Source organism: Drosophila navojoa, chromosome 6 (assembly GCF_054131105.1).
Source record: "Drosophila navojoa isolate 15081-1374.11 chromosome 6, UAZ_NAV_1.0, whole genome shotgun sequence".
NCBI classification, from domain to species: domain Eukaryota; kingdom Metazoa; phylum Arthropoda; class Insecta; order Diptera; family Drosophilidae; genus Drosophila; species Drosophila navojoa.
Window position 1 is genome coordinate 373,906 of NC_142894.1, and position 14,322 is coordinate 388,227.

A 14,322-nucleotide genomic window follows, 5' to 3' on the forward strand; every position below is an offset into this window, starting at 1 on the left:
GGCTAATGTATGAATATCCACGTTATAATTATACCCTGAACCCATTGAAAATGGGAAATCAGGGTATAATGGATTTGTTAAAACGTATGTAACAGGCAGACAGAGGCGTGGAAGACCCCACAAAGTATATATATTTTTGATCAGGGACGAGCTGAGTCGATTTTGCCCTGTCCGTCCGTATGTATGAACGCGTCGATCTCAGACGATATAAAAGCTAGAGACTTGAAATTTTTTTCCTAGGTCCGTGTATATCACACCTTTAGAGCTAGAGCTTCCAAATTTTAAATGTAGACTTATGTGTATTTTATATAATTTTGATTTTTGTTATAATTTACCCCCACCCCTAAATTCACCCCTCACCGTCACCATTTTAAAAGGCGTATTTCAAGTACTATAAGAATTTATTTGTCAAAAAATTAAATTCTAGGCGTACAATCAATCTTAAAGAATCTTTCAGAACTTTATCATAATGTACATTCCAAATACACAAGTGTACAGTTGAAAGTTTCGTCTGTCCGTCTGTTCGTCATTCCGTATGCTCGAACGCGTCGATCTCAGAAGACATAAAAGACATAGAGAAATTTTTCCTAGTTTCGTGTACACCCCGCGCGTATCGAATTTTGCTTCAAAATCGATATCTTGTCCCGTTATTTTGTTATCGATTAAAAACACTATCGAAAATCAGTAAAAAATGTATATCTGCCACATCTTTAAAGCTAGAGTTGCCCAATTTAAAATGTATATGAATTTATAAAATTCAGGTTTTTGTTAAAATTTACCCTTCACCCCTCATTCTCATAAATGGTGTATTTCAAATACTAGGGAAAGTTTCATGAAGTTAGTACATCCAAAAGAGAAGTTATTAAACAATTACGTAGTAGTATGACCACACTGCAGCTAATGTGTGTTTATGAGTGCGTGTGTATGCCTGTGTGTGGGCGTGTGTGTGTGCGTGTGTGTGTGCATGCTCGAATAATTTTTTATCTTCCCAATAGCACAAATTGTATATTTTTAAGATTATAGGTTTTGACGAATATCCATAAATATCAATTATGGCCAATATGCGTTCAAAAATGAGCATGTGCTTTATATTATTTTGTATACCCTGAACTCATTTTCAATGGGAAATCAGGATATAATAGTTTTGTTTTCCGTCCGTCTATAAATTTAGGAATGATATTTATCCAGAATATCAAAGGTATGGAAAATTTAAATGTATACTCCAATACCATACACAGTACAAGTTTATTGACATATTATTTTTCCCATTTACCTGACTTATTTAGCGTTATTTAAAGGGAAGAATATTTCAAAATCACTCTGTAAATCCACGTAATTTTTGGCAATATTGCTGTGTAAGTGTCCAAAAAATATGCTGATAAGCTTTTCTTGTTTTCAATTAAGGAAAATCAGATATAGCTTTATTTGGGGCGCAATTACAAAAAAAAAAAAAAAAAAAAAACAAGTAAGAAAGCTCTAGTCGAGACTGCTTGACTACGAGATCCCCTGAACCCTTCGAGCAACTGATATTTCAATAATAATTCGCACACACACACACACGCACCTATACAGGCGATGGCTCTTGGTCTGCGCTGCAATGTTGGCACTATTTTGAGAATTTATTTGTAGACGGTCTAACGGACAGACGGACAGGGCCAAATCGATTCAGCTCGTCGTCCTGATCAAGAATATATATACTTTCTTTGGTCTGCCACGCTTCCTTCTGCCTGTTACAAACATTTTAACAAAACCATTATATCCTGATTTCCCATTTTCAATGGGTTCAGGGTATAAAAAGACAAGTAAGAATGTTGCAGTCGGGCGTTACCGACTGCGGAATAGTCATTCACACCCCATCAGCAATTTAGTAGCTAAGTTTTGCTCTAATACTGTAGAAAATTCAGGTTTTCTCGATTTGCCACACACCTACTGGGCGTAGACACTTAATTTTTGGCCAGCTCATAGAACAAGTTGACCGTAACTGGTTCTATGATGCTTTCGCTCAAAATATGAAAAAATTACAGGGTATTTTTTGATATACCACGACCATAAAGAGACATAACAATATTATTGGGCAATCGATAGAGGAGGTTACTAGTAACTTAACTCTCCAAATTTGTAGCTTCTAACTCTTATGCATTAGGAGATATAAACTTTTGCGGTTTGCCACGTCCCCAATAGGTGGACAACACTTTTTAGTCTTGAGAGGTCAGCCCGAGTATATATACCAAATTTCAAGTCTCTAGCACCAATATAGTAGAAAAGGAAAAATAACTATATCTTCAGGTCCGATTTGCCACGCCCCTAAAGGGCGTAGACATATACTTTTTTCATCAATCTTAATAGAATCATAACATTAGCTTACGAGCAAAATTTTAACGGTTTAGCTTAAAAACTCTAGAAGATAGCGTTTTTTTCCATTTGCCACGCCCCCAATGAACGTAGATATAGCCGCCATAGCACGTGATCTTGGCTGGTCAATGCGGATCTACATTCCGAATTTCAGCTTTCTAGCTCTTCAACTAATATGATTTATGGTATATGGGATAATGCATTTTCCGATTTGCCACGCCTCCAGTTGGCTGATCCAGAAAATTTCAAAACTTTATAAATTGGAGATACACATGAGTATGTGTTCCAAATATCAAGTCTCTAGCTTCAATAGCGTCGAAATAAACTGTGTTCATACGGACAGTACGGACAGTAAGATGGGCATTGCACAAAATTCATTTTCGTAAATGAGTATAAATACTTACAAGCTGAATGATTCGTTGTATTTTGGAGACCAGTTATTCGACTTTGATTTGGTCGCAAATTTTCTCTTTTTGTCCTGAAGGTGGGGCCCAATAAGATTTATCTCCACGAATGGCCTGAACATGCCCGACGGTATTTGCCATTTCAAATCATTGGCAGCCACAACTAATAAAAAAAAAAAATAAAAAAAAAAACAACATATTAATTTATATATTTTATTTTGAAAATATCGGAGGAAGGAAAGAAGAGGAGATGCGGTTACCAGTAGCACAAATATTTAAATTTGAGTTCTCGAACTGTTTTCCACGACATTGAATATTGGTCCTGGCTGGTCAGCCAAAGTATATTCATATATCAAATTTTGGACCTCTAGCATCAATGGTGCAACATTTTTAAAATCGCAATATGTTTAGATACAAATTTCCTCGCCCCTAATTGGTGTGAACATATGATTGTTCAGGCATGAACATATGAATATACGATGATCGTATACATGCCTCCGACGCACTCAGCGACTAGCAGGTAGCGCGCTGTGAAGAGATAAGGGCCACATGTACGGACTGCATAAATAGACAAATGAAGACCAACCCTTGCAACCCCAGAGTCAGATTACGAAGGAGACGAGCGCTGAGCCTTACAAACTCAGCGATAGGATAAGAATAGCTAATAGGCCAACGCGGAGTCTTACACACTCAGCGATAAGATAAGAATATGTAATAGCCCAATGCTGAGCCTTACACACTCAGCAATAGATACATTAGATTTAAGGGTTGAAATTATACATGAGTCTGGGTATATAAACCCAGGCTCAGAATAATAAAGATCAATACGAAACTAAACACCATCATAGTCAAGTGTATTCACTCATGGTCCTTCGAGCCGGATGAAGTATTTTTAATACTTCAATGCAGTCCACAAGGAAAAGTGTTTCTGTTTAGTACAAAGTGAAATGCTAAATAATAGTAGATTTGTGCATTGGCTTACCAACCCAAGCTGTGAGTCGAGGCACAGCAAGATCAACCTAGCGATCAAAACAAAAAAACCTCCAACGGGAAAAGCCAATGGATCTACAATAAACACACAACTGTGTCGTCAACCATCAATATTTAACAAGAAATATTTGATGGCATAATGGCAGAATTCAGGACCAAAGTTGCCGATCACGCCATAGACACAGGCCAACTTCATAGCTGGGCAACGATACCGGAAACATCAACGCAAGAGATGTTTTTATTCGGTTGGTCGTGGCCAATGGAAGAGTTGGTAAAACTTGTGGAGAAAAATGCTGCAAAATTAAGGAAAGAAATGGCAGAAGGGACTGCTATCCTGGAGAGCAACAACAGCGACGAAATTTTTTTCTATAAAAACAGGCTATCTTTCCGATGGAAAAAGGTCCAATCAGCGCTAGCAGATTTAGAGGCGAGATATGGAGAACATTCCTCTTGCAGCGATGAAATAGAAGAACTGGAATGCAGCCTCGACGTACTGTTAGACAGACTTAACAGAAAATTAGAGGATCTGCAAATCGTAAAAGAAGACACCCCAAGGCGACCGAAACCAACACTTCCTTACTTTAATGGTCCTAAGACGTGGCCAACGTTCTTCGAGCAGTTCACCAAAATAACCCACAACAGAAAGCATATGAGCGACAAGACGAAACTCCTATACCTGCAAATGTATGTCAAAACAGAAGATGTACAAATGATAAGCAATTACGCAAGGGGAGAGGGTAACTACAAGTTAGCGTGGGACTGTTTATGCAGACGCTACAAACGTTATTTGCCAGTGGACAAGGAACTGCTGAAGAATGATGATGAAGGCAGTATCCGAAATTACGTGAGCACCTCCGATAACAGTGACGAGGTCACCGCTGATGAGATGCTAGCATCTCAGGCAGCTTTGGATGCAATTGTGTTCAAAAAGTGGGATTTCAACCCGCCGGCAAGCCCCCACATGGGAAGATATATAACTGAATCTACAGAACAAGAAAATAAACTTCAAGTAGTAACAACAAAAACAAAGCAGGGTGAAGACAAGAGATCAATAAAGAAGATCTGGGCTCCACCAACTCCGACATTGGATTCGAAGGGCATAGAAGATGAGGACAAGAATGGAATTTCTGCCACAACTTCGACATCGACGTTGAGTATCGCTGAAGATACATCAACAGATATCCAATTGGAAGTTCGACCAATGGATGATATTTCCACAGTTGGCAGCACGACGGAAGAGCAAACATCTGCGGAGACTGCAACAGCGGCTGGATGTGCAGCTGAAGAGAACAGCGACAATACCGACTCAAACTCTCCAGTGATGACCACAGCAGCGCTACCAACTATGGAGACTAAAACTGCAAGTACAATTACATCGGAAAGGGATTCAATTGGAAGTAGCAGCAACATTTTAAAGGAAACAACCATAATTACTACAAGCGAATCAATATCTGTTCTAAGGCATCAGGATCAAACGAAGGATATCTACCATTTGGAGGCTTTGGCTTCTGCAACAATGAAACGATTGACAACTTCCTCAACAGATGCACTCAGCTATACTAATGTAACAAATGATGACACCCAAAAGCCGCGGAAGTTCTTCAAAGAGGCTCGACTTCACTTGGCATGGGAGCCGCCACCTAAGCAAAAGTCCAAGGTACTGGTGGCACACTCGGTTTATCTGGATGTCACACTCTCTGGGCCCCGCAGAATGTTCAGGCACGAACATAAGGATTGGATTGGTGATCATTTCGTCAAGAATATTAACAATCATCATATTTGTGTTTGTCCTGTATATTATTAAGATTTCCACAGGCAACAATTCACACACTTGGCCCCCCGCAGAATGTTCAGGCATGAACATATGAATATACGATGATCGTATACATGCCTCCGACGCACTCAGCGACTAGCAGGTAGCGCGCTGTGAAGAGATAAGGGCCACATGTACGGACTGCATAAATAGACAAATGAAGACCAACCCTTGCAACCCCAGAGTCAGATTACGAAGGAGACGAGCGCTGAGCCTTACAAACTCAGCGATAGGATAAGAATAGCTTAAAGGCCAACGCGGAGCCTTACACACTCAGCGATAAGATAAGAATATGTAATAGCCCAATGCTGAGCCTTACACACTCAGCAATAGATACATTAGATTTAAGGGTTGAAATTATACATGAGTCTGGGTATATAAGCCCAGGCTCAGAATAATAAAGATCAATACGAAACTAAACACCATCATAGTCAAGTGTATTCATTCATGATTCATTCAGTGATCTTTAAACGTAGTCATGTTCCCCATACCTCTTTGATCTTGGGTGGTCAACGCGAGAATACAATAGACGGTTCAGGAAAACACTTTACTATTCAATATTTCGAGTAAGAGGGACAAATCCATTCACTTTCATGAATGAGTACATACATATATAATATAATGTACCAATTTGACTTACCTTTCACGTTAACTTTGTGCTCTCCTGTGCCCGGATGTGAAAAGAGATCTATTTGCACAGATATTTCACCTACACTTTCTTCTGCGTTTTCTGGATCAACTGAAAAATATTCAACGAATATTTACTTTTTATACCCTGAATCCAGTGAAAATGTGAGATTAGGGTATAATTGTTTTGTTGATATATATTTAAAAGACAGAAGGCAAACCCCACAAAGAATATATATTCTTGATCACGGGGTCGAGCTGAGTCGATTCAGCTTTGTCCGTCTATCTGTCTGCATATATGTTTGAACGTGTTGATCCTAGAAGTAATAAGAGCTGGAGACTTGGTTTGAAAGTCTATAAATACAGCGCGGATATCGAGATCGTTTCCGAAATTCGATAACTACTCTTGTTATTTATTGTTATACACGCATTTCAATGTTATCACGATCTGAAAATTTAATGAAAGCTGTCTAACAATTAGTTTTTTTTTTCTACTTCTTCAGATCCGATTCTCCACGTCCATAGTGGACATGGACATGTAATTTCATCGTCGAACTTTATAGAAACATAACATTAGCTCATAAAATCCATTTTGCGATTTGCCACGCACCTAGTGGGTAGATAGGGAAAATTTTAATACTTTATAAATCGGGGATATCTACGAGCATGTGTTCCAAATTTCATGAATATAGTTTCAAAAGCGCAGAAAAAAAAATCGTTCATTTGGACAGATGGACGGACGTGGACAAAACCAATATACTCATTACACTTTAGTGAAGTATCAGTTCCTCGAAGGGTTCTGGAGATCTAGTAGTCGAGCAGTACTAGCTTGGGCTTGGTCTTTAAAATTTGAAAAAGTAAAGAAGGCGTGCTATCCAAAATCTATAATTTACAAGTTCTAGTATTCGCAATTTCAGTTGTACACAGTCTCTAAATCTAACAATATAAAAATTATGCATATAAACAGAAATCAAATTACTGTCGATAAAAAAAATTGGATGATTTATCGAAAAAATATGATAAATTCGAAATGTGTATGGTATATAATTAAATGTTAAGTCTCTAGAATTTGTATCTCTACATGTATAGAGCAGCTCAGCTCGTCTTCCTAATTAATAATATATATACATTATGTGGTCTACCATTCCTCCCTCTGCTTCTTATATAAACAGTGTATCCTGATCTGCCATTTTCAATAGGTTTAGGGTAAAACAAATAAGACGTTGCAGTCGGGCGTTATCGACTGCAAAATACTCATTCACATTTCATCAGTAATTCTAGTACCTGAGTTTAGCTCTAATACTGTAGAAAATTCAGGTTTCCCGATTTGCCACTTACCTACTTGACGTAAACACATCATTTTTAGTCAATTTTTAGAACGAGCTAACGGCAAAATTTGAGTGCTTACGCTCCCTACAGAGGGGTAAAAACTATTTTTGGGTTATCGAAATAACTTAACTATCCAAGCATCTAGCTATTGTACTTTAGGAGATATAAACTTATACGGTTTGCCACGCCCCCTATGTGCGGACAAATATCCGCTATAGCTTTTCGTATTGGGAGGTCAGCCCGAATAATATACCAAATTTGAGGTATCTAGCATCAAGTGTCCAAAATATAGCAGAATTTGAAAAATCACTATATATTCATTGCCACGCCCTTAGTGGGCGATTCGGGAAAATTTTAAAGCTTTATAGATCTGAGATATACACAAGTATGTGTTCCTAATTTCAAGTCTCTAGCTTCAATAGCGCGGAAAAAGATTGCGTTCATACGGACAGACTGACAGACAAGACGGATGTTGCAAAAAACCAAAATATTAATTCCCTTTCGTGAATGAGTATAAAAAAGTGAGCTCACCTTCATGCACCTGACTTGAGATGAATGTTTTAATCAGAGTGTCTGTCATTTGCGTATACAAGCTAAGTGCATATCGCAAGCTCTGCAACTCAGCGGACTTTTCTAAAAATGTCTTCTTGAGCCCATTACCACCAGCGTGGAAATATTGTTTAATTGTATCTAAGGCAACGTCAAGTACGGCACATTGTTTAGGAGATAGGTTCTTTTCTACTTCCTTTGATATATCCATAACGCCGCTAAGAGCACTTTTCACATCCTGTTTTCCTGCCATATGTGACTTGAATAAACGTCCCATGTCTTCTATTTTGGCGTTTGATGCCAAATTCTTTGCATTATCCGTCAAGTGTTTGAACATCATCTAGATAGATATATTAAAAGTCAATATAGGACAGGCTATAAATGTCTATTGATTTGCCACTCACAGTTTTGTCAGTCATTGGTGGCAGAACAATAGTTTTTTCCAAAATTCGCATCACTATTTTCCAAAGTTCTTTAAGCAAGCGCTTCAGTACTGTCTTCTCGCACGACTGGGCATACAAAGTTAAAGATCCATCAAGTAAGTCCATTAGAGGCCTCAATACATCATCAGCCTCCACAGCTACTGCATTTCGCTGGATTGCCTGATTTCCGGCTGTAAGATTTCCGCTGCCTCCTTTAATCGACAGAAGCATGTCGCCAAGCTCACGCACCGATTGTGTTATACGTGGCTCCAAACTGTGAACAAATAAATGAATTAAATAATCGTATAGATATGAGCGTTAAAGGCAAAAAACCTTATGGCAAACAGTGAAGCCAAATCGTCCAGGGCTGAGTTAAGGTTCTGCTGTAGTTCTTTTAAAATGTTGGCTGCATCCTCCTCCAACTTATCCCCACCCATGGACTCGAACATTTTCTCCAATTGAACCCTTAACTGTTGTATGTTGTTCATCAGAATGCAGGCCTAAGGCAAAAGAAAGATACAAATCATTAAGATATTTGTGATACACATAGATATATTGAAGAACTGGCTGAAAGTTTTGTTGTTAGGTTCGATGGCGATTGTACTTACAATTCGTTCGTCCCTCATATGCTCTGGAAACTCCATTTTCACAATATCAGCATAGGCAATTAGAACTTTAACGATTGTTTTAGCAAAACGCCTCATGTAACGTTTCCAAATTTCTGGATCTGGACACTCGAGTTTGCTAACAACATCGAAGCATTGCGTCAGTTGTGTGAAAACGTCGACTACAGAATTCGAGAACAGAGCATGTTCGCTGCTTTTTTGGAACTGATACGGAGCGGTAGAGATATAATAAAAATAGATTATATATATTTGTTTATAAAATATATTTATTTATTGGTTAACCTACCGCTACCTTTACCTTTAATTTATATACTAAAAGTTATATTAATTGAATATAGGATACTTAAGTATGTATTTATTATGAAAGAAAAGATATTTAGAGGGCTTATTAGATAGTAGGTCTTGAGGCATCCCACTGGTAAAATATACTGAACCCACTAGGTTCAATATATATTCTCTTTTGGAACTGATATGGATGGATACTGATATAACAAGTAAGAAAGCTCTAGTCGAGACTGCTCGACTTCGAGATCCCCTGAACCCTACATGCAACTGATATTTTAATAATAATTAGCATACACACACACACTCATACAAACAAATACACGCACACACACACGCACACACACACACACACACAGACACACGCATATACAGGCGATTGCGCTTGGGTTGCGCTGCAGTGTTGGCAATATTATGAGAACTTATTTGTTGAATATTTTAATTTCTAGACAATGAACGTAATCATAATGTTTAAATGTATGTGTATACCGAAGCACAAGTCTCTAGTATTTGATATACGACTTTTACAAAGATGATGGTGAGGGGGTGGACTTAGGGGTGGGGGGGTAAATTTTAACAAAAACCGAAATTGTATAAAATGCATCTTAATATACATTTTAAATTTGGAGACTCTAGCTTGAAAGATGTAGGAGATATAATTTTTTAAGTGATCTTCGATAAGGTTTTGTATCGATAAAAAAATATCGGAATGAGTTATCGATTTTTAGTGATAAACTCGATATGAGCGCTGTATATACGGACATTTAAAAAAAATTTAAGTCTCTAGCTTTTATATCTTCTGAAATCGACGCGTTCAAACATACGGACAGACGGACGGACGGACGGACGGACAGACAGACGGACAGGGCTAAATCGACTCAGCTCGTCGCCCTGATCAAGAATATATATACTTTGTGGGGTCTGCCACGCCTCCTTCTGCCTGTTACATACATTTAAAAACAAGTAAGAACGTTGCAGTCGGGAGCTACCGACTGCGGAATACTCATTCACAGTCCCTTTGTAAATTTAATTTAATTTGGCTTTAAAACAAATTAGTACAAAACAATTATGCTTTTTGACAATTTATACAACAATTTATATTGTAGCTTTTGGTAATTTTTATCGAGTAATCGATAATTATTATATTGATCGTGCACTTTTTGAGTACAAATGTATGGTAATTTTCGTTGATAGCTTTCGGTCACACCTATGGCAGATTCTATTTGTATATACATGTACATACATAGATAGCTCAAGCATATAAATGTTGCAATTTGATACTACAAATGCCGATTTCCACGCCCCTAGTGGCCGTAGACACCTCATTTTTGGCCAGTTCTTAGAAAGAGCTAACGGTAACGTAAATGCGAAATTTGCATGCTTACGCTCAAAAAATATGAATATTACAGGGTATTTTTCGATATGCCACGCCCCCAAAGAGGCGTGACAATTATTTTTGGGGCATCGATTGAGGAGGTTACCAGTAACTCAACTATCCAAATTTGAAGCTTCTAGCTCTTAAACTGTAGGAGATATAAAGTTTTGCGGTTTGCCACGCCCCCTTTGGGCGGACATATATCCACTATAGCTTGTTGGACTTGGGAGGTCAACTCGCGTATATATACCAAATTTCAAGTCTGTAGCATCAATAGTGCCTAAAATATAGCCAAATTTGAAAAATCACTATATCTTCACGTCCGATTTGCCACGCCCCTATTAGGCGTAGACATAACATTTTTTCATCAGTCATTATAGAATTATAGCATTAGCTCACATGCGGAATTTCTAGCTTTAGAACTTTATGAGATACAGTTTTATCTGATTTGCCACGCCCCCAATAGGCGTAGATATATCAACTTTCTAGCTCTTCAACTAACATGATTTCTGGTATATCAGAAAATGCATTTTCCGATTCGCCACGCCCCTAGTGGGCGGATCGGGAAAATTTTAACACTTTATAAATCGGAGTTATACACGAGTATGTGTTCCAAATTTCAAGTCTCTAGCTTCAATAGCGGCGAAATGAACTGCGTTCATACGGACAGACGGACGGACGGACAGACGGACAGACGGACTGACAGCAAGACGGACATTGCACAAAACCAATATACTAATTCACTTCGTGAATGAGTATAAAAAACATTATACCCTGATTTCCCACTTTAAATGGGTTCAGGGTATAACAAGTAAGAGGACTCTACTCGAGACTGCTAGACTAGGAGGTACCCTGAACCCTCCAGTATGATATTCCAATCACTCTGCACTTCTTTTAGGCACACATACATACACACGCACGTATTAGAACGCGCTCAGCTAACTGCGCAGTAAGCAGCGACTGCGCTTGGACTGCCCTGCAGAGTGGGCAATATTAGGAGAATTAATTTGTTGACTAAAGCTTTCTTCTTTTGACCAAATTTAAACGATTAGTCTCAAAACAATATGTTTTCTTGTTTACAATTAGAATAATATAAATATGACTTCATATAATATTTAAATATATATTGCTTATATGTTTGATATTTATCTGACTTACCCCGTCCTTTTTATCCCTATTAAATGCACCATGAAGGTATTCTAATGAGACATCGTCATTCTCATTTAGCCATTGCATGACGAACGGCTCAAACCAAGCTGGATACTCCGGCACAGCTCCTTTATAGGGTGGCACCTCCTTAACATAGTTACTGTATAGCCATTTGACACGAAAATGCAAGTTCATGTAAGCAGATGACTTGCAAAGCCGATGCTGCTCATGCTCTTCAAGCGCGTACTTCATGTCTACGGCGAAAAGACCCCACATAGTAGCTGCCGATAGCTAGAGTCAATTAAAAAATTAGATTCATTCATAAAGATTATAAAATAGCTAAGTAGTTCCTGAAATATTATGGATGGGACGATGTACCTGTCCAATGTTCAATTCCTGGGGAAATTGATTGAGCACTGTCCCATAACTATTTTTGTCTTCATCAATAACAGATACAATCAATGCAATCAGCTTATGCCAGAAGTCAACGCTATCTAGTTTTGGTCCATGGTCATCAGTATCACGTTTCGCTTCGTTTGGATCCACCTGATAATGAAATTATCAAATAAAATTATCAATTATTGAAAAAGGAGAAGTTTCAAAATATAATTTGGCTCATAAGACGATCATAAAACGATTAAGAAGGCTCTAGTCGAGACTGCTCGACTAGGAGATACCCTGTACCCTCCAAGCTGATATTTTAATCATACTGCACTTCTTTAATGCACACATGCACACGCACGTACGCGGTCCACTAACTGTGCTTCGGCTCTGCTGTAGTGTGGGTAATATTAGGAGAATTTATTTGTTGAATAATTTCTTTTGTAAACATAAAAACTTTCAGGACGTAATCATAATCATGAAATGTGTGTACATTCAGAAGCCCAAGTCTCTAGTACTTGAAATACGAATACACATTGGGCGCAAAAGGGGCGTGGTATCCAAAATCTGTAAATTAAAAAATCTGTGTATTCATAAAATGTATATATACAGTAAATCTGTAGTCTAAGCACTGACCAAACAACACATAGGGCAACGTTTTTCCACGTCGCAAAATCTGTCTAGTAGGGTCCGGCCAACTTCGTATTCGCACGGCTTGGTATTGGCTGGCTCGGGTAATGAAAAATAGCACGACGAAATCAGTGCGCTCTAAGCACGCAAACGAAATGGTCATGTATGCGCTTTTCGTTTTTTGTCTTACTCTCCCTCTCTCTCTCTCTAACTCTCTCTCTCTCTGTGGGCTCTCAAATCATGAAGCTCAGCAGCGCACAAAAATTGAAATTTCTTTGCGACGGTCCCAGCTCTTTTCTTTTTAGTGAAGAGTATACCGATATCTTAAAATCGTTTGCGACATTCATGCAAACAAAATGTTAGCGTTTCGATATATATTTATGGGAAGGGTATAAATGCGTTGAGGCGTATAAAGAATATGATCTCGCGACAGGCATGCACACACATACTTGTAGTCCCTTGCTACATGTATGAGCATTTGTGCGTGGCACAACTGAAATAGATTCACTGATGCAGCGCCATCTAGCAAATCTTGTGTAAACTAACTGTGAAGTACTCTAGCACAACAAGAGCAATGTGATTCTACGAATATACTATCACTAACCAGAGAGCACATAGACCGGACACGTAGTGTAAAGTGTTTTGCACGCCTATTTTCGAGAGTAATCTCCCAGTCAACTTCGTATATGCTCGGCTCATCACTTTTAGGGGTCGGACTACAAAAATATATGAGAGCACAATCATTTCGCTTCATGCGCTCGACCGTGATGGTCGATGGTTGAACAAAAGATCCCTCTATGTTCAATGTTTCCCTTGCTCTCTCTCTCTCTCTTTTCTCTCTCAAATGTGTACATGTGTGTGAGCAAAGAGCATCGAGAGAGAGAGAAGCAAGGAAAACATTGAGCGTAGAGGGATGTTTTCAATCGAAAACAAAATAAAATTGATTTTAATAATAATGTTTTAAATCGATAAGGTGTTTTATCGATAAACAAATATCGAAATGAGTTATCGTTTTTAGTGATAAACTCGATATGCACGCTGTATATACGGACATTTAAAAAAAAATTTTAAGTCTCTAGCTCTTATATCTATATACGGACAGACGCACAGACAGACGGACAGGGCTAAATCGACTCAGCTCGTTGCCCTCATAAAGAATATATATACTTTGTGGGGTCTGCTACGCCTCCTTCTGCCTGTTACATACTTTTAACAAAACCATTATACGCTGATTTCCCATTTTCAATGGGTTCAGGGTATAAAAACGGTTTGGTGGTAAACAATAACACAATATTGTATTCGATTGCCTCTTATTTGCCTTACCTTTCATACTAACAAAACACGTATATCTAATAACCACGTTCACGTATTAATAAAATGTGCATAAATTATT

The 14,322-nt window shown here is 38.3% G+C and overlaps 3 protein-coding genes across 9 annotated transcripts in view; 1 reads left to right on the forward strand and 2 right to left on the reverse strand.

Moving 5' to 3' along the window:
* PMCA (plasma membrane calcium-transporting ATPase 3) overlaps positions 1-14,322 on the reverse strand; it is a 137,009-nt gene that overhangs the window by 23,707 nt on the left and 98,980 nt on the right. The gene's annotated exons all lie outside the window — the stretch shown is intronic.
* Positions 1-14,322, reverse strand: part of unc-13 (protein unc13 homolog) — a 58,147-nt gene that overhangs the window by 2,118 nt on the left and 41,707 nt on the right. For all 7 annotated transcript variants that reach the window (XM_089262776.1, XM_089262777.1, XM_089262775.1 and 4 more), the window contains 8 exons: positions 12,297-12,464; positions 11,928-12,209; positions 9,095-9,316; positions 8,820-8,986; positions 8,469-8,760; positions 8,047-8,404; positions 6,200-6,298; positions 2,757-2,919 (listed from right to left, as the gene is read on the reverse strand). In XM_089262776.1, coding sequence (XP_089118902.1) covers positions 2,757-2,919; positions 6,200-6,298; positions 8,047-8,404; positions 8,469-8,760; positions 8,820-8,986; positions 9,095-9,316; positions 11,928-12,209; positions 12,297-12,464 — 1,751 coding nt within the window. The remainder of the gene's footprint in view (positions 1-2,756; positions 2,920-6,199; positions 6,299-8,046; positions 8,405-8,468; positions 8,761-8,819; positions 8,987-9,094; positions 9,317-11,927; positions 12,210-12,296; positions 12,465-14,322) is intronic.
* On the forward strand, positions 3,172-5,550 carry LOC149090913 (uncharacterized). The gene has a single exon (XM_089262952.1). The coding sequence runs from the start codon at positions 3,886-3,888 to the stop codon at positions 5,548-5,550; it is 1,665 nt and encodes a 554-aa protein (XP_089119078.1). The 5' UTR covers positions 3,172-3,885.